This window comes from Opisthocomus hoazin, chromosome 24 (genome assembly GCF_030867145.1).
Source record: "Opisthocomus hoazin isolate bOpiHoa1 chromosome 24, bOpiHoa1.hap1, whole genome shotgun sequence".
NCBI lineage: Eukaryota > Metazoa > Chordata > Aves > Opisthocomiformes > Opisthocomidae > Opisthocomus > Opisthocomus hoazin.
This window is the reverse complement of record NC_134437.1, coordinates 464,192-490,450: the sequence shown is the minus strand read 5'-3', so window position 1 is coordinate 490,450 and position 26,259 is coordinate 464,192. Positions and strand designations below refer to the sequence as shown.

The 26,259-nt window shown below is 64.2% G+C and overlaps 4 protein-coding genes across 6 annotated transcripts in view; 1 reads left to right on the top strand and 3 right to left on the bottom strand.

Moving 5' to 3' along the window:
* PAFAH1B2 (platelet activating factor acetylhydrolase 1b catalytic subunit 2) overlaps positions 1-26,259 on the bottom strand; it is a 640,582-nt gene that overhangs the window by 502,416 nt on the left and 111,907 nt on the right. The gene's annotated exons all lie outside the window — the stretch shown is intronic.
* REXO2 (RNA exonuclease 2) lies at positions 2,990-7,912 on the bottom strand. The gene is made up of 7 exons (XM_075442473.1): positions 7,790-7,912; positions 7,624-7,707; positions 7,118-7,195; positions 5,274-5,385; positions 4,767-4,875; positions 4,469-4,522; positions 2,990-3,413 (listed from the first exon to the last, which is right to left on the bottom strand). Exons 1-7 carry the CDS (start codon positions 7,910-7,912, stop codon positions 3,284-3,286), a joined length of 690 nt encoding a protein of 229 aa, XP_075298588.1. The 3' UTR covers positions 2,990-3,283.
* LOC142364072 (uncharacterized) lies at positions 7,191-25,240 on the top strand. 3 transcript variants are annotated; one of them, XM_075442472.1, is made up of 3 exons: positions 7,191-7,306; positions 23,620-23,720; positions 24,397-25,210. In XM_075442472.1, exons 2-3 carry the CDS (start codon positions 23,661-23,663, stop codon positions 25,180-25,182), a joined length of 846 nt encoding a protein of 281 aa, XP_075298587.1. In that variant the 5' UTR covers positions 7,191-7,306; positions 23,620-23,660; the 3' UTR covers positions 25,183-25,210. The 3 variants fall into 3 exon arrangements, 2 of the variants coding, with proteins under 2 accessions (XP_075298587.1, XP_075298585.1); XR_012766122.1 differs by lacking the exon at positions 7,191-7,306 and having other exon boundaries at positions 22,977-23,720; positions 24,367-24,482; XM_075442470.1 differs by lacking the exon at positions 7,191-7,306 and having other exon boundaries at positions 22,977-23,720; positions 24,397-25,240.
* Positions 8,410-10,465, bottom strand: RBM7 (RNA binding motif protein 7). Its single transcript, XM_075442388.1, has 5 exons — positions 10,329-10,465; positions 10,023-10,185; positions 9,611-9,713; positions 9,144-9,237; positions 8,410-8,865 (listed from the first exon to the last, which is right to left on the bottom strand). The coding sequence occupies exons 1-5, from the start codon at positions 10,422-10,424 to the stop codon at positions 8,485-8,487; spliced, it is 837 nt and encodes a 278-aa protein (XP_075298503.1). The 5' UTR covers positions 10,425-10,465; the 3' UTR covers positions 8,410-8,484.

Below are 26,259 nucleotides of genomic sequence, written 5' to 3'. Positions count from 1 at the left end.
AAAAATCCTTCATACGGCACAGTTACTTCAGAAGCAAGAATAAACAATATTTAAAAATGTATAAACACAGATGGCATGTTTTCCTTAAAAAAAAAAAAAAAAATGTTTTGAGCAAAGTAAGAGCCTCTTAAAAAGGAATAAAATATGAAAAGGAGGAGAAGTAGGTCAGAAAGAAGAAGTCAAAGGAAGGGGGGAAAACTAACAAGATGGAAATCAGACATGAAGCTGGTTCTGCCGGCGTGCAGCCATGGCGCGGATCCCGGCAGCCTTCTGCGGGGCGGCAGCGAGCCGCGCGTCCTTGGGTCCGTCCGGCACCATCCCGGGTCCCGGCGGGCGGAGGGACGGCGGTGCCGCCGGCGACGTGCCCTGGGCAGAATAAATACACGTGGAGGTGAATTACCTCTGCAGCGAGAACTTAATTGGTTCCAGCCATAAAAATAAAAGTTGGTTTTGCTGGTGTTAATTTAAAACTGTCGCTACATCTCGGGGAGGAACAAGCGCGCGCGTACTTTGCGACAGCAGCGATGAAACCGCAGCGTCGTTATCCCTCTGGCGAGGCGAGCCCGGCCCGCCTCCCCACGTCTGCCTCGGGGGACGGTCCCGGGCACGGAGGGGTCTCCTGGCAGGAGAGGGGGGACGTAACGCCCGGCAGAGAGCGGGAAGCCCAGCCGGAGAAACGCGAATTTGAAACACCACGCACCTGCAGAACAGCGGCCGCCATTCAACGCTGGAACCCTTCAACAAAGGACACCGTGAATTCGCCGCCGTTTGCTGTCCTCAAGCGGGGGCTGGACGGGCTCCTGGCAGGTGAGCTTTAATTCCGGGAGGTTGTTGGACGCGGGGGTGTCAAGCGAAGCTGTGGGTGGGCAGCTCCCTCCGCCGGAGGACCAGGAGGGTGAGCCCCCTGCCCGTGGCCAGCAGTGGGGCGGAGGAGACTGCCGCAGCGGCCCCTCTCGGCCCTGAAGCCCCGAAAGATTCACTCTCCTCGTGATTATTTGTTACTGCTCGCGCTCAGGTGAAGACGTCGAGGTGCTCTGCAGCAAAGCTCGCCGCTGCCGGAGCCCATACGGGCTTTGGCACAGGCTGGGGATCGGTGCAGCGGCACGGCCCCCCGCTCCGGTACCTGCCCCGCGCCGGGGACGCGATGCTCCCCGCTCGGGCAGCGACAGCAGCCAAGCCAGATGTCAGGACACTTCCATGGACCCAACGGCACCTTTTCATCACCAGGACCTCGGCCTCACCTTACTTTGCAGGAGGAAAGGGAAGCTGGGGCTCCCCAGCTGCGATTCCTCCATTCCCACCCAAGCCTGGGGGCTTCAGGTCGAACGTGTGGACGAGAGCCCTTCAGCAGGGGTTCCCAAGAAGGGAGCCCGCTCTCCGAGGCTGGCAGAGGCTTCGTGCGGTGGCGAGGGGCGCGTGGCCGGTCCTTCACCAGCCCCGCGAGGCAGGGCAGTGATGCTGCTCCCTGCCTGGGACGCTGCGGGAACGGGCTGCCAGCACGGGGAGTCGGTGGCACGGGGTCCTCCAGCGCGCTCAGGGCTCGGAAGCGTTTTGTTGCTGAAATCCTGGTGAGGATAAGCACCGATTCCCGGTATTTTCTGGCTGCCGACTCAGTCAGCGCCTGAACCCGCTGCCACGGGCTGCGCCCTGAAACAGCCCACGCACAGAAAGGTTCAGCGAGCTCGTAAATGCTGCCGTCGGATGGACGGGACTCCGTGTGCACCCGAAGTAAGGCTCGTACGGCGTTTAGAGCGCTCCTAAGCGCTGCCAAGGGAGCAACGGAAGTATCAGACTCCGTAAATTGAAAAGGGGGAAACTGAGGACACTTTGGCGTAGGGGGATTTGCAGCCTTCCGCAGCTGCTCGCTCTCGCCCGCCCACGCCCGGGATTTTCGCAGCGGCCACCCCGGCGTCCCCCCGCCGCGGCCCCAGCTCCCACCCAGCGAGCTGCTGCCCGGAGCCGCTTTCCCTGACGGAGAGCGAACGTCGCGAAGAGCGTAACGTTAGCGCGGCTCTGCGGTACCTCCTCCCTGGAAGCTGCGACGCTGAGGCGATGGTGACTAGCGCAGCAAGCGCCGAGGGCGTGCAGACGCAGAACGGTTCCGTTACTCCTCTGGCCTCCTCCAGTAGCCGGTAAGGCATTCGTTCTCGCACTCTTAACGCTCGTGCCATCGATTTCTGGGATGGTGCCGTTGTCCCCGCTCTACGCGTGGTTGCCTGCTCTGCCGCTGGATTTGCGCGGGGCTGTTCAGTACCGAGTGACGCCGCGGTTTCTGTTTTCTGTTTTCAGCTGCCGCTCTCACTCCGATGTTCTGCAAAGCGCTGCTCAACGGGGAGAGCGACCCGCAGAGGGAAGCTCAGGCCGCTTTCCCGACATACTTTCCTTTCACATTTTGGTTTTCCTGGACTGCACGTCTAAAAAGCGGTAGCGCGCTCTCCGTAAGCCTGACCCTGGGGCGGTTCAGGCCACAGGAGCAGCTTTTCGCGTGTCCTGCTCTCACGAGCGCGTCGCGAAAACGGCCGGTGCTGCAGGCTGGGCACTTTCACGGCGATTATTAAGGCCGGATGCAGCTTCCACATCGGTGCCTTCTGCCCTGACCCGAGGCACCCGCAGCACCTTGGGCTTTCCGTAGACCGAAGCGTGGCCCGCCCGCTCACAAATCGAGCGGCTCGTGCCGCTCCCTCGCGCGCAGAGGCTGCCCACGCGGTGGTTCGGCGCGGCGAACCCGCGCTCACCCCGGCGCCGCGGGCAGCTTTGCGACCCGAGAGACAGGCGGCGGCCGTGCCCCGACCCCAGCGCCCGGCAGGCCGTGCGACTCGGCCCGGTTCCGAACGGGGCTTTCTTGTTACGCGCCCGCGCACGCCGCCTCCGCGCCTCGTGCCGTTACTCCCTGCCGAGGGTAATTTCCCAGGGCGCTTTCTGTCGCGAGCCCTCGCCAGCCTGGTTCGCCGCGGCGCGCACGGAAGACGGGCCCTGTGACAACGGCACCTTTCCACAGAACGGGTTTTATTGCGTGGCGAGAGGCTGCCTCTAAAACCAGAGGGGAGCAGAATCGAACAGCGCGCTCTGCCTAGCGCGTACAAAGACAGGCGCTGCCGAGGCTCGGGCGCGTCGGCTCCCCGCTCCGACGGAAAAGACGCAGTAACTCGGGTTCCCGCCTGCACTTTAACGGCTGTTAAGAACCAAGGTAACTGAGGGGTGCAGCTTCTCGAGAGATGGGCAAAGAGAAAAGAGCCAGGAGACACATCTCATACGTGCGTGGATGGGACGGGGAGATGGGAAATCAGCTGGCAGTCTTATCGCTTTCGCCGTTCTCTATTAGTTTCCTCTTCTTTTCATCCGTTTTCCTCTTGAAGATGCTGTCTCTGTAGAACTGGAGCTCTTTGATGCTTTCCCTGATGTCGTCGAGTGCTCTGAAAGAGAATTAAGGAGGGTTTCAAAACGCCTGCGCGCATCTCCAACGACACCTGGATGCCAGCGCTTCTGAAACCTTCCAGGCTGCAAGAAACCAAACTCCCACAGGCGCGGACCGCGCAGCTGTCAGAAACGAAAGCAGCCCTCGCTAGGCTCGGGGACGCGGCAAGCAGGAACAGCCTGCGGGCGCCGACGTGCCAGGGAGTAACGTGCAGTTCATTAGTTTGTGTCTCTGCAGGACGCGGGAGCTGCGGAAAGCCACTGGTTCTGCAGCCTGGACCGTCAGAAGCACTTCAACCCCCGACAAGAGGGGCGAGGGCTCCGGAGAGCGGCTCTCGGCTCCTGCCGCGGCGCGTTCCGCCAGCTCGGACGGCAGGGCCCGCACCGAAGCAGGAACCGTTTCCGCAGTGCCTACAGATCCTGCAGGACCCCCTGTCCCTCTGCCCAGAAGAACGACAGAACGTGCCTTTCTAGCAATATACCTTAATACTGCACAGAATCTTTCCTTCCGAGGCGTCGTGGCAACTGGAACTTTTAGGGATGCCTCAGACGCCGGCAGGAGCGCAACCGCAAGTTCCACCCCTCCAGAGGAAGGGGAAGGAGCGCTCTGACACCTTACGAACTCGGGAAGTAGCCGGGAGCAGAACCCTCAGCCCCCCGTTTGCGCTCGTCCCGTGTCGGCGTCTCTGCGAACAACTCTGCCCAGACGGACAGACAAACCCCACTGTCCAGCTGCCGTTTCCACGCCGTTGCCCACCACCAGGCGTGAGAAGTGACGGACGTATCAACGCCGCCAAACAAGCGTCCTGGCTTGAACAGCAAACGGAGCCGTTCAGAACAGACAGGGAAACCGTCCAGTTCTCTGCGCTTTCACAATCCCCTTCCCTGCCCCAAGCCGGCTTCCGACAGGAGGACACAAACGTACGACAGGGAGCAGAGCACGCAGCGCCCGCCGCCGTTGGCACCGGAAGCGGCGTGCCTGGAATTCAACGGAAGCTCCGTGTTCTGCCCGTGAAGAGCGCGGCTCCGTCACAGACAGCAGCAGAAACCTCACCTGTGAGAGGCCGCCTTCTTCGGCGCAAACTCGTATTCCTCCGGATACCAGCGTCTGTAAGCAGGGGGAAAAAATGCCACTTAAACAAGGAAAGTGGGATTCAAACACACGCCCGGCGGCGGCTGCGGGTGTGCTACCAGTGGTGAAAGGGTCTCGGTGGCTCCAGCCCTGCGAGCAGCCCCTCTCGGAGGCCGTCCCGGCCCCTCCTGCGCACCCGCCCGGACGGCTCAGTCCGCGCCGCTGAGCAGGCTTCCCTGGATTACCTTCCGCACGGCCGCCTAACGCGGGGAACGCTCACCTGCAAAGCTCTTTGACGGTGCTCACATCAATGATCCTGTAATGAAGATGCCTCATGAACTGAGGCATGTATTTGTCAAGAAATTTCTTATCTGCATGAACAGAGTTACCTACAAAGACACAAAACAAGATGTTCCTTCAAAGACGTTGCAAAGCTTCCGCGAACGACATCTGAACAAGGGCTAAGCGAGATCACAGGGTGCGAAAAGCCATTCCCGAGCAGCTCGTTTATCCCATTTCCCGGTAAATACGGTGGCAAAGGTTTGTCAGATTTTCCTCGCAGGATCACAGGCGCTTTAAATACGTACTCCCTCTATTAATCCTTCAGCTACTACTCCTGCAGTTTCTGTCACGCAGGCAAGTGTCAAAGCGCGGCAGGAGCATCGGGCTTCCCGCCCAGTGCAAACGGCCTCGGCATTAACTGCGCTCGCTGCACCTCCCCGCACGACGCAGGCTCCGATTTGCGTGCGGGACCTCGGCGTGGTTACCGGGGCAGAACGTGCCTTACCTGCCAGGGGACAGAGACCCGGGGGCGTCTGTTGCCGTACAAAGGACAGGAACTCGTACTCGGCTTGCTGCAGCGAAATTTTGCTCTCCTTCACAGCCTTAGTAAGGCCAGACTGCAAAAAAAGAGCCGCGCGTCACAGATCAGCGACACGCCGCCGCCAAAGACGCTTCCAGAAACGCTCGACGGCCAAAGCTCCGCCCTTCGGGTGCCGTTCGCTCCCCAGCGCGCCCAGAGCACCCCCCGAGCCCGCTGTGTCGGCGATCCGGGACATCCCCGCCCTGCTCCCGCCGGGCAGCTCCCCGGGCAGGCCCGAGAGACACGCAGGGAACGCCGACGTTCCCCTGGGCGGCTCTGGGGTTTGGGTTTTGTTCCCCCCCCACCACTTGCTGTACTTCCCAGGGGCTCTTCCCAGTCACCGAGACGTTACGCAGGCCTCGCTGACACACCCGCACGCGCGGGATCCGGGAGAGCAGGACCTTCCTCTCTGTTCCAGGCGGGGCGTTCGCCTCCCCAGCACAGAGCGGTCGGTGTAAATAAACAGAAATGATCAGGATCCCGGCTGAAGCGTTTCTCGAGGTTTCTGTGAACTGGAAAAGTTCCTTCTTCCCGACAGCTAAACGCCAAATCTGCTCCGAGCGTTCTCAGTGATTTATTTCCATCTGGCTACGCTATATATTTCCACGCCTGTGCTGCAAAAATCTACTTGACAGATCCAAGTGGTGGTTAAAAAATTCATTATGTGGCTGCATTTTCATCTATATTCTAATTGCTTCTCTTTTCTTAGTCAATTAAAAATAAGTAGCTCCTCAGGAGCCGCGATAACGTATGCCACCATCTTCCATTCGCTGGCGCACTGAAGCCGAGCCCGAGTCCTCAACTGGAGGAGGCGAAAAGCACCCATCACGGTAAATTAATATTCATTTTCCAAACTCTCGCTAATCCTTCCCGGGGAGAGCGAGATGCCGAAGGGGGGAGGAGGGGAGGGGTGATGGGGGTCTTAAAACTTCAGCCCTTAATTGAAAACTAACTTGAATTTCAATTCACAATCAGGGACTGGAAAATCCATTTGCTATCTTGCTACCGGCAAGGAGGAAGCTTTCTTCGGTGGCTGAAAGAACTGAAACCAATCTCTTGCTGCAAAAGTTCAGCTTTTGGAGAAAAACCACACTAGGCTTACAGCGCTGCGGGGGACAGGCAAAACTATAGCAGGGCGATGCTTACGCTAACTCGCTCTGCTGAATTCTCCAACTATCTGCACTCGCAGCGCCAAGTCTGCGCCTCCTCGGCTCTGGACAATTCTGCGCTGACCTCGCGCCACGCCTTCCCCTTCTCCGTCCCAGTCGCTCTTTGAGTTGTTTTAGGCAGCACGGAGCCGGCTTGGCCGGGAGGAACTGCGGGGGGCTCCGTCCAACCCGGCCTGCAGCCGGGGCTCCGGCAGAGGCAGCGCCGCGAGCGGACCGCAGCCGAGCCCGACTCGTCACCTCGGGACACGGCCCAGCCTCCGCTGCCGGAGCCAGGAACCAGCGGCACAGCGACCAACCCTGTCCCAGGGCCCACCGAGGTACGGGACGAGGACTACAGGTACCCAGCTGCCCTCCGCAGCCGTGCCACGGGCGACCTGCGGGACCTCAGGCACAGTGTTACACGCAGCTCCCCGGTACCAAGTAAGGAGGGTTCTTACTGTCCCCCGTTCTGTATCTCCTCTGCCTGGCTGCAGCCCGCTCAGCACACTTGTTGTGTCCCCTTCTAGGGGACCGTACGGCAATTAATAATTCCGAATGACCCATCGTTCTCCCCGCCGCAAAGCCAGTGAACCCGTGGCGCGCCCGCTCTGGCAGCCTTACCTTCCCGTGGTGCTCCTTGCACCACTCGGACATGCCCTCCAGCAGCTCGTCCGGCTGGTTAATGATCAGGTTGGGGCCCTGCCGGGAGGACAGCAGGACCAAGGTGACGGAAAGCAGTTCTGCACGGAGCAGGTTTGGCCCCGAGCGCACGGCAGCCGCGCAGAGCCCGCTGGCAGCCCTTCCGCGGAGGTGACAGCTCCCGGGGGCAGCGGAGCAGGGCTTGGGGGGCCGGGGAGCAGGGCCTGGGGACCGGGATCGGGCCTGAGGGCCGGGGAGGGGGGCTGCGGGCTGAAGAGCGGGCCTGGGGGGCAGGGGGAGCGGGGCGGGGGGCCGAGGAGCAGGCCTGGGGGGCAGGGGGAGCAGGGCTGGGGGCCGAGGAGCAGGCCTGGGGGGCAGGGGCAGGGGCAGCGGGGCCGGGATCGGGCCTGGGGAGCGAGGGGAGCAGGGCCGGGATCGGGCCTGGGGGGCAGGGGGAGCGGGGCCGGGCCCCCCCCGCGCCCCCTCACCTCGGCCAGGACGTTGAGGTCGCAGTCGGTGATGAGGCAGGCCATCTCCAGGATCTGGTCCTTCTCCACGTCCAGGCCCGTCATCTGCCACAGCGCGGAGTGGCACCGTCAGCGCGGCCCGCACCCCCCCCGCCCGTGCCGCCCCGTCCCGCCGCTCCCCACGCACCTCCAGGTCCACCCAGACCATCCGCTGGCCCATCCCGCCGCCGGCCATGCCCGCCGCCCGCCGCCGGCCCCGCCACAGCCGCCCGCCGCCGCTCCGCAGGCGCCGCAGGCCGCCGCCCAGCATCGCCGCCAGGCCGCAAAGCGCCGCCGCCGCACTACAATTCCCGGCAGCCCCCGCGGCGCCGCACCTCACGGCGGGCGCGGGCGGTGGGCGCGCAGCACGCCGGGAGTTGTAGGCCCGGGGGTGGACGCGCCAGCAGGATGCTGGGGCGGGGCGAGTTCTCGATGCTGCTCCCGGCCCCGGGTAAAAGCGTGCGGGGCTGGGCCGGGCCCGGAGGCTGAGAACGGGCCGGTTCACCCCGGGGGACGAGCAACGGGCAGATATTCGGTACCGGGGGCGCCGCGCGGAGCGTCCGAGGGGCCGGAGGCGTCGGGCCCAGCAGGCCGCACCCCGCGCCCGGCAGGCCGCGGGTCCTTCCCGGCCCCGCACAGGCACCGGCGGCAGCGAGGGCCGCTCCCCGCCCACCACACGCCGGTTCTGCCCCGCGGCGGGGCTCCGATGCGCCTCGCTCTCCCGCGCTGCGCGGCCACGGCTTCGCGAGCACGAAGGGCGAGGGGCTGTGGGGCGTTGCGTTTTTATCGGTACAGAGCGACCCTCCTCTCCCACCACGTCCCCTGCAGCCCGGCGAGCGGGCGTCAGTGCCGCGCCGGGTGCCACCGCGGCTCCCTGTAGCCCTCCCAGCGGTAGTCGTGGTCGTGGCTCCAGCTGTCCCGGTGCCGGTCGTCGTAGGCTGGCTCCTCCCGGCCCGCCCAGTAGTGGGGCTTGGCGTCGTGGCCGCGCTCCTCGCCGCCGTACTCCTCCCTCGGGCCCCAGCTGTGCTCCCCGAAGCGCGGCTCGCGGCCCAGGTGCCGGCTCTCCGGCGGGTAGGGGTGGGCGCCCGGCCGGCCCCGGCGCGGCAGTGGCACCTCCGGCCGGCGTGGCGGCAGCGGGGAGGCCGGCGACGGGTGGAAGGCGTGAGGGGCGTGCTGGTAGCCGGGCGGCTCGTGCTTGCCCCCGAACTGGGGCTGCTGCCACATCTGGAAGGAGAAGGGGAGAAGGGCGGGTGGGTGCGGGGCACGCACTGCCGGCAGAGAGCCGGGAGCCTGCTAGGGCAGGGGGGCAGCGCGACGCCGCGTCGCACACCGGAAGCACACGGGGCAAGGGAAGCTCCCGACGCTCCGAGCCCTCCCCAGACACCCCCCTCGGCGGCAGGAGCCCTCAATCTTCTAGCACGGTCAGAAGCACGTCCCCGCAGCCTCTCGCGATCGCCGGGCGACGGCCGGGTCAGCCGCCAGCAGCACAGCGAACAGCGTACCACCGCTTGTCTGTGAAGGCTGTCGCCGGATGACAGTGACCGCTGCACCGGCGAGAATCCCGCTGCCGCCACGCCGTCGGGGCTCCGGTCATATCTGCGGAAGGGAAGGATAAGACCTTTCAGCCCTGGACTCCGGGCTGGTGCGGCCCAGGGGGCACCTGCAGCCTCGCCGCGTTTCTCCGGTGTAAGTGAAACAACCGCCCGAGCTCTCGCTGCCGCGGCCGGACGCCGGCGCAGACACGCTCGGCAGCGCTCTCCCTGCTCCGCCTCAGCGGATCTTTTCCGTGTGTGCGTGGAAACACGACGCAATTCTTTTTGCCTCAGGGTTTCGGGCACCGAGGGCGCTCGCAACCCCAGCGCTTGCTCCATTGGCAAGAGAGACCGAGCCGCGCTCGGGACGAGGGCCAGGAACGCGGTGAGCGCCGCTTTCTGCTCCAAGCTGCGGCAGCGCGGGGGGAGACGCGTACCTGCTGCCGCGCGACGCCGGGTGCGGCGCGATGGATGTGCTGGCGCCAGCGGGTCCGTGCGGGGAGCAGGCGGGGCTGCCGTCCTGGGACGCGTGGCTGCTCCCTGCGAGAGACAAACGGGGTGAGAGCTGCCTGGGCACAGGGCAGCGTGCGAGGCGCTCGCAGCCGCCACGTGCTGAATTGGCTTTCCGGTTCCGTCAGCGATGCCGGCGCTCCGAAGCCTGTACGCCCGACGCACCTTGTCGCAGCGCCATCGGGCATGGACGGGACGGATAATTAATGGATAATTAAAAGAAACCCCAGGGGGATGCTCGGTGCAGGGTTACAGCTGGCCGCAACCCACAGGAAGGTCCCGCGCTGGGGGACGGGGACAGAAGCAGCCGCGTGCCGGCCAGCGGTCCCAGTTCAGTACCTGCTCGGAACTGGATCTTGATGGGCCGGCCGTAGAGCTTGATGCCGTTGAGCAGGCTGAGCCCGTAGGGCACCGACTCCTCGTGCTTGAAGTTGACGAAGGCGAACTGCTTGGGCCTCCCGTCGCGGTCCTTGGGGATCTTCACCTTGATCACCGGGCCCGCCTGCGGGGAGCGACGGCGGCGCTGGGGGAGGGGGGGGCGGGGAGCCGCGCCCGAGGAAGGCTGTCCGCCGCCGGCCGCCGTACCCGCCCCGCCGCGGCCTGCCTCCCGCCCGCCCGCCCGCCGCCCCGCGGGCCCCGCCGCACCTGGTGGAACAGCTCGAAGACGAGCTCCTCGGTGACGCGCGGGTCCAGGTTCCCCACGAACAGCGTCCGGTCCGCCTCGGCCGCCGCCGCCCCCATCGCCGCGCCCGCCCCAGGCCGCCTTGCCGCCGGGCGCCTCTGCGCAGGCGCGGCGCTGACGTCACCGCGTCTGCGTCACCGGCTCGCCCCGCCTCTTCCGGCCGGGGCGGAGGCGGCGGCGGGGCCTGGGGCAGTGGCAGAGCCCGCGCCGCCTTGGGAGGGAAGGGACCGGGACCGGGACCGCGAGCGGGGAACGAGACCCTCCGGGCACTGCCTGCGTGGGGATAGCCGCCGTGCGGGCCTCCGTCCCCTGGGAGCGGGGCTGGGGGCCCTCCCCGAGCACCCCCGGCCTCCGTCCCCATGGCAGCGGGGCTGGGGGCTCTCCCTGGGGACCCCCGGCCTCCGTCACCCCCAGGAGCAGGGCTGGGGGTCCTCCTTGAGCACCCCCAGCCTTCGTCTTCCCTGGGAGCGGGGCTGGGGCCCCTCCCCGAGCACCCCAAGGCCTCCGTCCCCACGGGAGCGGGGCTGGGGGCCTTCCTTGAGCACCCCCGGCCTCCATCTTCCCTGGGAGTGGGGCTGGGGGCCCTCCCTGAGCACCCCCAGCCTCCGTCTGCCCCAGGAGCGGGGCTGGGGGCCCTCCGCAGGGACCCCCGGCCTCCATCTTCACTGGGAGTGGGGCTGGGGGCCCTCCCAACACACCCTTGGCCTCCGTCCGCCCCCCAGAGCAGGGCTGGGTGCCCTCTCGGCGTGAGCACGATGCACCCAGGCCTCCGGAACCGAGCGCGGGTGACGTTCCACGCCATAAAAGCACCCCAGGCAGAAGCAGCGCGGGCGGCGGCGGCTGGGGAGCGCTGCGTTCCGCGCCGTTGCTGGGTTTGATGGCCGCAGGGCTCCGCTCGATGGCCGCTGCCCCCACGGCTGCCTCCTGCCGCCACCTCCCCAGCTGCCGGGGTCTGCTCCGTTGCGCTCCCCGGCGAAGGGGGCCGTGTCGGCCGCGGGCAGCCGTCCCTCCGCGGCTGAACCTCGCCCGTGGTGGCACAGAGCGGCTGCCCTGCCCGTGCCGTTCCGCTCGCTGTGCTGCTTCCACGCGGCTGGGCTCGATGGTCTGCGAGGCCTTTTCCCACCTTAATGGGTCCACGATTCCCCGCAGCCACTGGCCCCCGGGAGCTTCAGCAAGCGCCGGGTGTAAAACCGGGGCGTTTTCCATCTGGAAGATTGTGGGAAGGGGAAGCTGAGCCTTCATTTCCCATTAGCTTCCGACGCGTTATGGCACACCCTCTTTTCTTGTTAATTAGGTGCTGTTCATTTTCTCCACTTCATTACTTGCTGCCGCACCTAGAATTTATACCCATTTGGTTTAATCGTGTTCGCCTGGTTAAATCCTGAACAGTTACTCATTCAGAAAGGAAATTACTACCTCGCTCTGCCAGGACTCCCACTTTGCCTTAATTTCCCTGGAGCCTCGTTTGCTTCCCTCTGCTCTTCCCCCCTTCCTGGGTCCCCTCGGGCCTGGCTGCGAGCGTGTGCGGCATCGGCACCGGCGTCGGATCGCTCCGCGGGCGCCTTCCTGCCAGCGCCGCGGCCACGCTGCGCAGCCACTCTGCGCCGGGCCCACGGACGGGGCTGACGGGCTCCGGCGTTGCCGTCGCAGCCTCGCACAGCCGGGACCTGCAAAAAGGCGCAACGAGAGGCTTCACCAGGCTTGCGCAGGCGAGGGGCGAGCCGAGCTGCTCGCCGCCGCGGTTGGCATCTGCCCGGCACGAGCCCGACCTGTGCCCGGCCTCGCTGCCTGCTGTCGGCGGCAGCGCACCGGCCGGGCGCTGAGCCGGGGGGGCTGTCGGTGCCTCCTGGCCGGCTGCAGCAGAAGGGTGATTGCAGCTACAGGCTTCCCCGTGAAGGGAATCGTCGTGCTTTCTGAACAGGCCATGAAAGTCCCCAGCGATGCCGACGCTCGAACGGTTAAACAGCGATTACAGACGCCGGCGCTGCGGGACCGGGGCGGGTTGTTTCCAGAGCACATCGGCAGCGGCCGAATTCCCCCCTCGCTGCGCTGCGAGGGTCGTTGCTGACACCGTGGCGTTGCGTCCAGTGCTAACGAGCGAGCGGTGGTGGGCCTGAGCTGCCTCTGAGCACCCTCTGCTCTTCAGCGGCTGTTGGAACGGGTGCCAGTGTTCCAGCACAGCCCCAAAACTGCGGTGGGTGTGGGCTTCTGTCTGATTCTTGCCAAGAGCCCGAAAGGTGACCGGGCGGGGAGGAGGACGAGCCCCTCCGGTGCCCACCCGGGCTCGCTGGGAGCCTGGATGGTGTCTGCGGACCGTGGGCGCTGCAGAAGGAGCCCAGGTCCTCGCAGGCGGCCTCCGGGCAGAGGGTGGAGAGGACGCAGAAGGCAGGGACACGGAGCCCGTGGGGCTCCAAGGGGAAATGGGCACAAACTGAGGCACAGGAAGCTCCAGCTGAACACGAGGAAGAACTTCTTCACTGTGAGGGTGACGGAGCCCTGGCCCAGGCTGCCCAGGGAGGCTGTGGAGTCTCCTTCTCTGGAGATATTCAGGCCCCGCCTGGACAAGGTCCTGTGCAGCCTGCTGTAGGTGACCCTGCTTCGGCAGGGCGTTGGACTGGGTGACACACAGAGGTCCCTTCCAACCCCGAACATTCTGTGATTCTGTGATTCTGTGGGGTGGCTGTGGTCACGTCGCGCTGCAGAACCTGCCTCACCACCTTTCCCGTCGCGCCTCTTTCTCAGCCCACTTCTGCCGAGCGAGTAAATAAACAAATAAAGAGCTGGAGGCTCGTTATGTCGTCATTTAGCATCTGCGCCTGCAGCTCCGTGGTCGGCGGCAGGGCGGTAGGAAGCCGGCGTCACACGTCCCCTCCCAGCTCGCACACGCGTTTCACCACCGGCCTCCGGTCGAAGGCTCCCGCTTCGCTCTTCAGCCGCCTCTCCAGCTCCCGGCGGTTCTGGCCCGCGTGGTCCACAGCGACGATCTCCTGGGAGCACTCACGTGCTGGAAGGAGCTGGTGGGTGGTGGGGCCGCAGGCGATGTCTATCAGCGCATCGCCCCTCGGCCCGTCTGGTGCGGAGAGGGGGAACACCGTCCCGGTGAGGATGGACACCGTGCCCCGGGATGGAAACATCCCAACCCCCGTCGGGCTGTGCTTCCCCTAACCCAGGAACACGATCCTGAGCGCCGCAGACCCCCGGCACAGCCGCAGACCCCCAGCACAGCCCCGTTCCCCCGATGCCGGGGCTCTGCGGCCGCAGCCCGGCCCGGGGGCAGCTCCGGCGGTGGGCTCAGAGCCCCCAGCCCTGCAACGCCTGCTCCCAGAGCAGAGGCGCTGACCCCGTACCCAGGCCTGGACCTGACGATGCTCCCGACGCTGTGGAACAGCTCCCGCTGGCCGCACCCCGCGTGCACAGCTGCACGTGCGGGCGTAGCTATAGGTAAAAAAGCACGTGCGTGCCCGTCTGTGCAGCCGGACACCGTCCTGCTCCTCAGCAGGGCTTGCCCTCGCTCTCCCTTTTCCCACCGAGCTTTACTTTTTGCTGTTGAACGCCCCCGGCAGCCCCGAGCCGTGCGATCGCGAGTGACCGCAGTTAACGGCGATCCCCGGATTCCGTTGCACGTCCCTGGCCTCGCAGCAGCTGATGGCAAGGAACCGGCGCGGTGCGAGGCGCCGGCAGCCGCAGCCCGACGGCTCTGCAAGCAGTGGTGGTGCGTCCGACACCCTGCTCCTTACTGGCAGGCGGAACGAAGCCGGCGTGCTCGGCAGGGCGGCGTGGGACGGGGGGTTCGGGGCCGTTTGGGGCCTGGGCAGGGGCTGTCGGTGTCTCTCCCGTGGGAAGGAGCAATCGCTGCCGGTCTGCGAGAAGCACCTGCCAAAATTCCCCTTCTCTTTCATCGGTTTTGTTGCTTTTTGGTTTTTTCCAGGTTTTCCCTGGGAAAACTGCAATTTCTCCTCCTCGCCCCGAAAATGAGAATGTTCCCAGCCTCAGCACCCGGCTTTTGCCTGCAGAGCCATCTCCGGCCCCCGCACCTGCGCCTGTCGGGGGTCCCTGCCCACGCCGCGGTGCCGGGGAGTCCCGGGGTGCCGAGGGGACACGGTGGCGGAGGGGACGTGGTGGTGGAATGGTGGAAGGGACGCGGTGGTGGAAGGGACGCGGTGGTGGCCGTCTCCTTCGCCGTCCCCGCCACGAAGAGGCAGCAGAGCCCCGCGCTTCTCGCAGCAGCCATGGCTCCCGCAGCATCTCGGCCTCGTCCCGCTCGCCCAGCGGGAGCCGGAATGATCAAATGGTTTCAGGCTCGTTGCCGACGCCGAACCGGCGTAATTGGCCTTTGCTTTCTCGTTAGCAGCGACGGGCGGATGCGCTGCCGTGTCACGCTCAGACGAATAAGCGCTGTTTGAGATCCCGGGGTGACTTTGCTCAACACACCCCGCTTGCCGTGCCGTGTGCGCGGCCGGGCCCGCTGGTGCGGAACCCGCTGCCGAGGAGGGGGAGCGTGAAGAGGACGCCAGCCTGAGAGACGGACGCGTGAAAGAGGTGTTCTTCTGCGAGCAAAGCCAGCCACCAGCGCTCCCTGCTTCTCCGCCGCTGAGACCCCGCGCTGAGACAAGGCACCAGCCCCGCCAGAGCCCCCCAGCCCCGAGACAAACGCTGTCGATGCCGGGGGGCTTGTCCCCGCCACCTGAAGTCTCAGCACTGCGGCGGGAGCGGGAGGAGGGGGAGCGTGGAGGCTGCTCCCCCGTTAAACCCCTGGAGCTGACGCACCCCTCGGAGGGGCTGCCCGCTGGACCACGACGCGGCCACCCGGTCTCAGCCCACCGGGCTGCTACGGGGTGCTCTCACCGAGGGGAAGGTGCCGGCAGCAAAGCCGACACCGAAAACTAAAACCCTGCTTCCCGAAGGACCAAGAGCAGCCAGAGCCCCACAGCCCAGCCTGAACCCATCTGCCCTTGCCAGGGTCCAAATTTATTATTTTTTAAGATGCTGGGCTGCAGCCCGGGGCCTTTGGCTCATTTCTGGTGCCGTTTGCCGGCACAGCGCTTGCGTTTCAGTCCGTAGAGCCTGTTTTTGCTCAGTCAAAGGCACGATTTGGGGATAAAACCATAAACTCTCAGCACCCCGAGCGCCTCGGGGTATTTCCGAGGGGGAGCGGTGGGGCGTCTCGGGGCTGGCAAGCCCCCGCTCACCCCGGCGCTCGCTGCTCCGGGAAGCGGGGTTCCCCCCGACGGCTCTGCCTGCCCGGCTTCCCGTCTCCACCGAAACCTCGGCTCGAGACGTCTGATTTCCATTTCCCCCCGTACTTTATTTCAATCAAAGTGTGTGATTAGGGCTCCGCGGGCTCCATTGTCATCTCTACCTAAGTGCTCCTCTGATTGATGCAGGCAGCGTTTCGACATTCGCGCCGTGGAACGTGCCGCTCCGCTCGCCTCCCTGGGCGATGCACAAAATCTGCCCTCGCAGGGAGACTTTTTTTTTTGCAGAAAAAAAAAAACCAGGAGTCCCTGCAGGTGGCTGTCAGGAGGGGAGGGGCAGGGCCGTGCCTCGTCACCTTAATGAGCAACACCTTGGCCTTGTCACCTTAATGAGCAACACCTGGGCCTCGTCACCTTAACGAGCAACACCTTGGCCTCGTCCCCTCACCTGGGTGGGCGGCAGCTGGGGAGGTGATAAAAGGCAGGGCTGGAGCAGGGAGGGGGTCTCAGCCCCCGAGCGTCTCAAGGTTTTGGTGCTTTGGGCTCTGCTGCGAGCGGGGCTGGCACCCGAGAGCTGGCTTGAAGGCAGCCGCTTGTGCCGGGGCGCAGGATCGGTCCCCGACCTGGGAGATGGGTTTAAGCCTCAGCATCCCCGGGGCTGGTCCCAGCTCTGCAGCCGCCGGCACCGGAGCCCCCCAGCCCACCCCAGCACCCTTCCTGCCCTCGTGCTGCCTCCTTGCCCCGGGACAGAGGTAAGCGAGAGCCGGGGCACCGTCGCGCCGCACTGGGTGCTGGGGAAGGGGCTGCGCCTCGAGGGTGGGAGCGTGGGCAGCCTTCCGCCGGCTGGCGTGCCGGCTGCTGGGCTGCGCTTCGGGGCTCCCCTCCTTCGTGTTGGCCGGAAGGCGCGTGAAGGGAGCACCCGAAAAGCAAGCGTGTCTGGTCTCAGGTACTTCTCGGAGAGGGGAGCACGGTTCCTTCGCCGGAAACACTGGTTCTTTGGAGCAAGTGGAGACAATTGCGGCTTTAAAGGAGAAAATGCACTGATTTTCTGAAGTGCAGCAGCTCCTCGGGGGCTTTCTGCAAAGCTCACAGCTTTCTCCTGTGAGCCCTGTTCGGCTTGTCCGGGGGGCTCTGTCTGCAGCAGGAGGGCAGGTCGGATGCTCCGCAGTGTGTCCGCCGGGATGCCAGGCCTCTGGATGGGCCGCTTGGACACTCGGTAGTCGCAGAAAGCATTTCAGGGTTTTTTTCCTGTGTTTTACTGGGTCAAAAGTGTTGTGCCTCAAGCTTTGGGTTGGTGGAATGCCCCCGCTGCTGTGCCTTCCATCTGCCCCTTCCTCCCGCGGCTGCCTGCCTGATTTCCCCCCTTGCGTGCGCAGCGGTGGGGTCTGAGCTGAATGAGAAGCCGTTAATAACGGGCACGCGGCTGGGACCTGGCCCCGGGTCCCCCCAGAGGGTCGTGCCCCCGGGGGGCGGCCGCCCGCGGTGGGGACCCCGGGGGGCGGCTGCCCGCGGTGGGGAGCGGGAGCAGCCAGGGCCCGGCCGCAGAGCTCCGGGAACAAAAGCCGCCTCTCCCTCCGCGTGGTGCAGAGGATCCCGAACAAAAGGGCCGCGTTCCCCGGCGCTCTTCTCTTTTCTTTTCCCCTCTCGCTCCGCTTTCTTTTCTCCCGCTCTTCGAGGGAGAGCGAAACGGTTCTTTTTCTGGTTTCAGTTTCTCTGCGCTGCAGCAAGAAGCTGGCAATTACCGGCGATACGGCGGTTTTACAGTCCTGTGGAAACCCTTTCTCTCCGCCCGCTTTTAAACGGGTGTATCTTTTATTCCTAGTTTTCGGGAGCGTAAAACTTTACAGCGTTTGCTGCAAGCCTTCATACTTTGCCTTGCCGTTTATTGCTCCCTCTGCAGATATATCTCACTCATAAATAAGGCTTTCATCTCTGCAGCGCTCGGCTCGGCGCCGCGATGCCTCCGAGCGGTTTCGTTAGCGGGACTTTGCCTAGGAATGGCGGTGTGAGCCTTGAGCCCCCATCTCCCCTTCACCCCATGGCGCAGGGCTGGTGCGGGACTGCCCAGCTGCTCGTCCCACGCCTCGGGCAGCGAGGGAGCAGACCGGGCGGCGAGCGTGCCCGCGGCGTCCGGTGCAAGCGCTGTGGCCCGTGTGCGTCGAGCTGGGCGGTGAATATTTCTCCAGCTCCTCGGGACGGCCAGATTTGTCCCACTGGCTGCAGGGCTGGGGTGCCTGGCGGTGAAAAGACACGGGTGGGGGCCGGTAGCTGCCGAGGCCGAAGCGTTTGCTCAAATACGCGCTCTGAGGGCCGTGTCCCTTGTGGGCACGAATCAACCGCGGCGTCGGCGGCGCGGCAGCAGCTTCGGTCGGCCGAGCTGAGCCGTGCCGGACCACGCTTTCCTGGCAGGCTGCTGTAGGCGGGGAGGTTTCTCTCCGTGATGGGGAGGGATGGCTTACAGGTTGTTTTTAAGAACCTGTTTGTTCCCCCTGGATGAGCAATGCTGTCAGCCCCCGCGGCATGAGGGGCAGATGAAGCAGTTGAGCTGACGAAGCGGAGGTGCCCGTGGGTTTCGGTCTGATGGGGAGGCACCGGCGTCCGAGGAGCGCCCGGTAGCCCTCCATGGGAACACCAAGAGGGGCTCTCTTTGGCCCCACGCCTGCTTTTCCGAAGCTGGTAGGGACGTGCAGTGCTCGACATCGCTGAGCACGGCTGGTGCCTGTGCTCCTTGGCCGAGAGCGGGGCCGCGCTGGGTCTCGACGCGTGGCTGGCCCTGCCTGTGTCTCTGCAAGGGGACGAGGCGCTCGCCCGAGGGGAGCAGCGGGGGGCCGGTCCCCGCCGCGGGCCCACGCCGGCCGCTGTTTTGCCGCGACTGTCATGACACAAAGGATTCGGAAAGGTGTGGGATATTAATTGCAGCTTTCAGACCCCTGCGGGCTGCATGGTAATTTCATCGCATTAGGGTGATAGCGGTTTTAAAAATCGCCCTCCTCCCGTCCCCTTTTAACAAAATACGTCTTTTTTTTTTTGCAAAAACGCATTTAGGGCCAATTTGTTTAGAGTCCAGAATGGCAGCGATTAGAGCGGCATTGTGCGCTTGGAATAAATGGAGTAACGCTTGTGCAAGCGTGACCTCCGCTGCGAGGACGAAGCCGGCTGGGGACAGCTCTGCGGATCGGCGGCACCGGGCTGCACGTCGCCGAAACCGGGGTGCCTCGCACCTCCCCGCGCCGTCGAGCACCCCCCCGGCGCGTTGTTAAAGGCTGCTTTACCGGGGGGAAAAATGAGCCCCGTTCGCAGCGCGTCGGTCGTGGGTGTGCGTGCCCGGCAGCTGGCGCGATGCTCCCCGGGGACCCCCTGCGCGGTGGCAGCGTCCCCGGCCCCGGGCGGGCGCGCGCGGCAGGCGTCGCGGCGGCGGATGGTTTATGGGACCATTTGCTGGTGCCGGGACCTGCTGCCGAGCCTCCAAATGTCAGCGGCAGGCGGTGGGAACAGGTGGGCTGCGTGGATCTCCGGGGCCCCACTAATTCACAGGGAGAGGGTTGATGAGGGGAGCGGGCACCAAGTCCCCTCCGGGTGCGGGTGACGGAGCGGTTCCCTCCTGCCAGGTGGAGGGAGGGAGGGAGACCCGCCATCGTGGGCTGCCGCTGATTTGGTTGTCGGAGCCTGCCTTGGAGGTATCCTGCATTCGGTGCTGGCTTTGCTCTGCTCGGGGCTTTGGAAGCAGTGCCGAATCGAGCTTAAAATAACGAGTGCCCCTGCTAATTATGCCAGACTGCCTATCTGCAGCAGGGGCCGTCTCTTGCGTCTTCCCCGGAAAGGAACCGACAATTTCCTTCGCTCCCAGAGGGACGGGAGACGTTCGGAGGTGACAGCATCGCCCCGTCAGTGAACAGTGTAAGCCCGTTGACACCCACACAGACCTGGTCCGTGTGCCAGGCGTGGGGTGGGAGCAGAGCCTGGCAGGGAGGGAGGTCTTCCTCAGCCCGCTCCCACCGTGGGCTCGCACCCCGCCAGCCTGCGGGAGCAAGGCTCGGAGCTGTGCCGGAGGGACGGTGCGGGACAGGGCCGCTTCAGCGAGGAGCAGTGCCAAAAATGCCGGGAAAAGGGAAGAACAGAGGACGGGCAGTTTATGGAACAAGCTGTGTGACAAACTGCGGTTACCCGCAGGCGCCGTGTCGGCGTGGTTCTGATTCTGTGTGCGCCGCCTTCGTAGGATTCCCGAGTTAGCCTTTGGAAAGGCGGTGCGGTATTTTTGATGCCCAGCGCAGGTTCTCCCACAGCAGCTATGCTCCGGGGACTGCGTGTTCAGCCCGTGGCTCGCCGGGGAGGGGGAAGGTCGCCGAGCCCCCGCCGCGCTGCTCGGACGCTTGCTGGCGAGCCCCGCGCCCGTGCTGCGGGCGATGCTGGAGCTGCCCTCGCTCCGGGGCAGCGGCACGCATCTGTTGGCGAAGCCCGGGGTCCCCGTGCGTGGCGAGGATGCGGTTCAGTGTCAGAAGGAGAGCGGCTGGTTTATGGCCACCGGTGTTTACGGTGGGAGCGGCCGGCCCCGTAGCGAGGCAGCGTGCCGGGTCCCCGGCGCGGCTCCGGAGCCCGTCCGGATCAACGGCTGGAATATTCAGAGCCGCAGCTGGCCGCGAAGCCGACTGGCGAGCCGGTCGCTGCGGTTAATGCGTAGTCATTAGCGGGGAGATGCGGACCTGTGGCCGGCGTGGAGGGGGCCGGCGGCTGGTCAGAGCCGTGCCGGTGGAGGCAGGGAGGCCAGGCTCTCTCCAGCTCTGCCTCTAGGAAGCACTCCGACCTCAGGGAAACCGCTGCCGCGCTCGCCGGGGTGGGAAAATCGCGCCGAGCAGCGCTGCCGAGCTTCGTTGGTGTTGGCACGGCGCTTGCCAGGAGCCCCTTGGCTTGGGGGAGAAGCACGGCCCAGGGATGGAGCCCCTTGCAGAAGAGGCTGGGGCTCGGCGGCTGCTCTGCAGCTCGAGGGAGACGCTGGGGAACGCGCCGTGGGGGCTGGACCTGCCTGCTCCCAGAGCCAGAGACCCCTTCCCGTGCGGGGGAACGGGGCTGCGCGGGGCGAGGCGAAAGCCGGCCTCGGAGGCTGCGGTTAGGGACGGGAACGCGGCGCCCGGAGGGATCGGGTGGGTAATCGCTAACGAGGCATCTCGGGGGCTGCTGACGATCCTCCTCGCCCTGCCAGAGCGCGGAGAGATGAGGCTTCCCGGGAGCAGGCTGCTGCTACCCGGCCCGCGAGCCCGCGCAGATGGCGGGGAGATAAATGACGCCGTCTCCGTACTGTAGAGGCTCGGCTGTAATTTCTGAGAGACATTTATGGGAGGCAGCCGTCCCTTTCTCAGGCACCGTGACTCCTCGGGCAGAGGGAATTGCGGCAGGGAAGGTGGGAAGCGCAACCCGGTGTTACTGATGAGAGCGGTGCCCAAAACCCCATCCATTCCTCTCCTCCAATTTTCTCCTCTGACAATTTATAGGTTAGTTTGATGCTTGAATAGCTGTGTCTCTCTAGTAATATGTATTCTCCGTAAGTATTCCCCGCTGTGGCATATCCTAAGAGAACTCCATCAAATAATTATCTTCCCTTTTATTTATTCACAGTCTTTTCACTCGATCTGCATCACGATAAAATATTCCAATGGCTTCCTCTTAGCACCGAGCCTTCCCCAGATTGTAAAGTGTATTTATGTACAGTATTAAACCCGCCCTGCGCAGCTCTTCGTCTCGGCGCTTCCCTCGTTCGCTGCTCCCGCCGGGCGCTGGCCCCCTGCCCCGACGCCCCGCGTCCCCGACGCCCGGGCAGGGGAGGTCTGCGCCCCGCCGAGCGGAAGGCGCAGGGATGGAGAAGGGCAGGGGTGGGAGCGTTGCCTGTCCCCCTCCCTCGGGCTTCGAGCCGGGGCGTCGCTGCCTCAGAGCCCCGCTGCCAGCAGCGGAACGTGACTGCAGGGCGGCCGAGTGCAATCAGAGCAGGGAAGAAACCAATAACCTCCTCTTTCCCCCCTCTGGAGGGACCGAAAGAGCAGCGCTGCTCTTCTCCGAGGACTCGTCCGGAGGTTCAGGATGGGTGGTTGAAGGGGGTGATGCGCAGAGTCCAAGCAGCAGCATCGAGCAGTTAGGAGCGATCCTCGGAGGAGGAGCTGCGGGCATGCTGCAGCACGGCTGTCACCCCTGGCAGGGGACACCCCTTCCGCAGGGGACAGCGGGTCCGTGGGTGCAACGGGGAGAACCGCGCGGGCGCCTTCCGAAGAGCGTTTCCAAAACCAGCACACCCGGGTCTTCCTGCAGACCGTGGTGTGCTACCCACCAGCCAGACGGGGAGCGCTCGGCGTCCTCCACGTCCCCTGGCTGCTTCCAAAAGCCCCCGCGCGAGAGGGCGGGAGCCGCGGCCGTGCCCGCCCGGGGCGCGCGGGCAGCGTCTCGGCGAGCGCCGGTGCCCCTCTGCTGGCGTGAGCCCTCCAAGGGTTTGCTGGGCTGGAAGGGCTCGCGCTGTGACGCCGGGGATGTGGCGAGGCCAGCAGAGCTCTTCCTCTCCCCGGGGCGGAGGGACCCAAAGCGAGCTGAACTTTCTTTCGACGTTTGCTTCCACCACGCTCTCCGAGCACGCGGGAGCCGGGCGCTGCGAGGCAGAGGCAGCATCTGCGCGCTCCGCCGCGACGCGGTTCAGAAGTTAGTCACGGAGCGACGCAGTGGTGACTGTTCATCATCGTGGCTTTTGTTCCCCGCTTCGGCCCCGGCTGGCGGGCGGAGGGGCCGGGGAAAGGGCTCGCTCCCGAAGAGCGGGATGCCGGGGAGAGGGCCGGTCGCAGCGAGGACGACGGCCACGGTGCTTGGCTCCGGTGGCTCTTCGAAGCGGCTTCCCCTCAAATCGCGGAGAGGCGAGTTCCCTAGCAAGGGTTAACTGAGTGTATAAAATTGATTGCGATTTTAGTAATTCAGTATAATCACAGTCTACCAGCAGGTTGCTTTTCCAGCAGGAGGGTTTGGAATTATTTTCTGGAGTTTGCAATATAGAACTTAAATTAAGCCTCAGAAGTCAGAGGAGCTCTGCTGCATCTCTAATGTGGTGCTAAATTCTCAGCAGCACATTCTCTGTATTAAAGCCTTTGCTAGCAATTAGGTTCATTAACTATCACAATACCTTATTTATTACTCGGCATGCCATATGGTTTCCCAGCTAAAGAATGGCACCCGTTCTAGCACAGACCATTTGGCATCATAAAAATGTTAACAAATAATGTTATGGCTCTCAAGGGCAAAAGGGCTCGCTGGGTTGCAGGTCTGAACGGCAGGAGAGAATATGAAAACATTTTTCTTCTATGGCAAAATAAAGAATTCCTCGAGACAGAAGTATTCAAAGAATATCACGCTCGCATCGTGCAAATGGGAGTTTTATACATGCCCGTAATGGCTATGTCAATATTTGCAGCAGGCAGTGCTCTCGCTCATCTCCCTCCTTCCTCTGCGCGGGGAGATCCCCCCTCCCCGCACGCACACCTCGGCCTGCGCCGCGGGGCTTGGACGGCGCCGGCTTCGTGGCGTCTGCGGCTCTCGGCAGCGGGATTGGGTCCGGTTGTCCCGACAGCACCCACCGCGGCAGCACAGCATCGGCTCCGGTCCTTCCCCGCCGGCGGGTGCGTGGGCCGGGGGACGCGGTGCCCCCCTGCCGCGAGCAGCCCGGCGCCCCAGGATGCGGGGCAGGATGCTGGCAGATAATTACCATGGCGATGACCGCTTCAAACACGCCTCCGGTGCGCGGAGTCACTGCTCCTCCCGTGAGCGACGGCAGAGACGAGAGCGCGCGGCTCGGTCTGCACGCCGTGCTGGCGCTGCCCGTGTCCCGCCGGGAACGCGCGTCCCGGGGACGGGCGCGACGAGCAGCGGAATCGCTGCGGGGCTCGCGGGCTTGGCAGCCAGCGAGGGTGGTTTCTCATCACCCCCCTGAACTCTGGAGCAAGGCTGGGGTTTCACCCGCCAGCTCATGCAGCCCCTCTTGGTGTCTGGAATGAAGCCGGGTTTTTCGGGAGCCCGTGAGCTCTGTTTTTTGCCGCAGCTGACGGCGGGCAGTGCCGTACGGGAAGCCAGGTCCTGGGAATGGAATCGCTCGATCGGAGGATGAACGTGGCCGAAGATCCGGCTCCAGAGCTGGGCATGGTGAGTGCTTGAGGTCTGCACCAATTCCACCCTGAAAGAAAACCCTTGAAGCCAGGCATTTCTCACCCGAAAACCTGTATTTAGCTAACTCCCCTTGCTCAGTGCCATCGTACGGCACCCGCCGATGAGCTGCCTGGGAGTTAAACCAGCTTTCAGTGTCCTGTTTTGGAAACTGAACCGTTCCTGTGCCCCTGAAGTCTGATCTGCCCCCGGGGTGAAGATTTCCCCCCCAGACGGTCGCTGTGACATCCCCTTTCTGCCACCCTCGCTGCCCATCCGTAGAGGCCGCAACTGCCGCTCCCTGCCAGCGTCTCTGGTCCCGGAGCTGCCGCTGCGCCGTGAGCCCCACGTCACCCACGTGCTGGGAACGGAGGGAAGCTCGGCCGGTTTGCGGTCGGGGTGCGGGTCCTGCTTCGGTTTGCGGTCGGGGCGCGGGTCCCGCTTCAGGCAGCGGCAGCGTTGCCTCCCAAAGGCGGGGGAAAGGGGTAAGAAGTGAGCTGGCAGCGCTCGGAAAAACCTCTCAGGCTCTCAACTCCTTTCTGCTTTTAGGCTCATCAAATTTTTTCCCTTATTCCATTTCGCACTTTTTTGAGATAATTACTTTTTTTCCACGAGGGCTGTGACTTAATCCCCCCCCTGCCTTCAGATACCTTGAGGAGATGTTTCCCTTCAGCAGCCTCTGGGGCCGGAGCCCCTCCGAAGCCGTTTTGCTCTGGGAGCCCAGGAGCGGGCTCCCTGCCCGCCCCGTCGAGCCCCTTGCCCAGCGCCGCGGAGCCACGGAAACCCGGTGACGCCGCAGCCGTCTGACGCCGAGCGTTTACCGGAGACCTTTGAATGGAGGATTTCGCTTGTGGCTGGCAAAGCGAAATGGAACCCTGGTCCGTTTGCGGTGGAATTGGAATTTCCCAGCCCGAGGACGGAGCACCCGGAGAGCCGCGCCAGCGAGGAGCAAGGCGCTGGGTTTCCACAGGCGCTTGGTACCTTGAGCGGAGCCGGGGGGATGCCGGCCGCAGCCGCGTCGGCTGCCAGGAGCGCACGCCTTGCCGCCCGCCCCGATTGCCTCCCCAGCCGCTCGCCTCCGGCCCCGGGCAGATCGCCCTTATCCGGGAGCGGCTCTGCAGGAGTGTTTACTCTCATTCCCGGGAGGCCGATCGAGCCGTTCCGGCAGGGAATGCGGCGCGGCCGAAGTGCCAAGCCCCGGCAGCGTGAACGCCGCGTGGCCCAAGGGCACCGCAGCTCCTTCCTGGTGCCGACCCCATCGCACGGCCGGGCGGCGGAGCGCGTGTCCCTGGGCTTCCCGGTGACGGACACACGAGCCACGACCCGGCTGGAATGCACCCGTTTCTCCCGACCTTCGCGAGGGATTCATAAATATCTCTCCTGCGAAGGGCAGTTTGCGAGCCGTCCCCGTGCGCGAATGTTATCTGAGGTTTCAGTCCCTCAGGAATCTGCGACCAGATAAGATACCGGGGGTTTATGGTATCTTCTGGCAATTATTAAGAAAATAAAATCAGTTAATATCTAACCTTGAACCTAGACTGCAACTCTTGGCTTCAGACCTCATTCCGGCTCTCTCGTGCATCCCGGAGCTGTGCGGTTTACGGGCGGGTATCAGGAGTGACGGCGGAGATGAGCAGGAATTTAATCGGAGACTCCGATACCTTCATCATGCAGCTGGGTCATCTGATCTGTAGAAACAAGATCTGTACAATGTGTGATTCAGCCACTCGATCATTTTTTTTTCTTGGTGCAAGAAAGGGGAGGAGGAGGAGCCCCTTTTGGCAGAAGTTTCCCCAGCTGTGGAGGCTTTTTGTGTCAATATTCAGTGCGCAGATATGGGAAGGGAAGGTGGGGGGAGGAGGCTTCCACAAGTGTGGGCTTCGGCTTGCGCTATCAAAACCGGGAATGCATTTTCAGTGCGTGCACACACAGAGGCACACACATTTTTTTTATATATATGTATATGTATATATATATCACTTGGGAAGGGGAACAGATGACTCACACAACTGGCAACGGGACGTGGAGATGTGCCCTCGCCAGGGAGGGAAGATGAAATTAGGGGTGAAGGTGCTTGCTCGGTGCTCGGGACTCGGGGTTTGGCTCGCTCCCTCCAGTGAATGAACTCGAGTGCCGCGAGGGCGTGCGGCTGCTTTCAACGGGACGGCCGGTGCTGCTTGTGGTCCCAGCGACTTCCAGGTTTCTGAGCCCCAAAGCCGTTGAGGGGCCATTGCAAAGCGCCCCGTGGAAAGGCAGGAAGAGGCTTAAGCAGTATGTTAATGAGACGTTAATCTCGCGCTCCGAAGAGCATGCGATGGGTATTTAACTCGCCTGGGGTTCGTGTCTCCGCTTGGGCACGATCCTTCTGGAGAAGGCTCCCGGGCGGACGCGCGGACCGGGGGGCACCGGCCAGCGCTGACAGCCTCTCGCTGCACCCAGCCGTCGCCTTTCCCGGCACCAAACCCGTCCCGAGGGAAACCAGAAGCGGCAGGGAGCTTAGGGGGACGGAGGGAACGCAGGCTGGACCTCGGCGACGGCC

What these genes read in the sequence shown, in the direction of transcription:
- REXO2 (XM_075442473.1), bottom strand. Translation starts at nt 7,912, where the DNA reads ATGCTGGGCGGCGGCCTGCGGCGCCTGCGGAGCGGCGGCGGGCGGCTG. An exon ending in GGGTCTCTGTCCCCTGGCAG is followed by an intron (nt 4,876 to 5,273) that starts GTAAGGCACGTT and finishes GTGTCTTTGTAG; the next exon opens with GTAACTCTGTTCATGCAGAT. An exon ending in ACCGTCAAAGAGCTTTGCAG is followed by an intron (nt 4,523 to 4,766) that starts GTGAGCGTTCCC and finishes CCCTGCTTACAG; the next exon opens with ACGCTGGTATCCGGAGGAAT.
- RBM7 (XM_075442388.1), bottom strand. Translation starts at nt 10,424, where the DNA reads ATGGGGGCGGCGGCGGCCGAGGCGGACCGGACGCTGTTCGTGGGGAAC. An exon ending in CCGGCGTCGCGCGGCAGCAG is followed by an intron (nt 9,238 to 9,610) that starts GTACGCGTCTCC and finishes TCCCTTCCGCAG; the next exon opens with ATATGACCGGAGCCCCGACG. An exon ending in GCCTTCACAGACAAGCGGTG is followed by an intron (nt 8,866 to 9,143) that starts GTACGCTGTTCG and finishes TTCTCCTTCCAG; the next exon opens with ATGTGGCAGCAGCCCCAGTT.
- LOC142364072 (XM_075442470.1), top strand. Translation starts at nt 23,661, where the DNA reads ATGGAATCGCTCGATCGGAGGATGAACGTGGCCGAAGATCCGGCTCCA. An exon ending in CGGCTCCAGAGCTGGGCATG is followed by an intron (nt 23,721 to 24,396) that starts GTGAGTGCTTGA and finishes TCCCTTCAGCAG; the next exon opens with CCTCTGGGGCCGGAGCCCCT.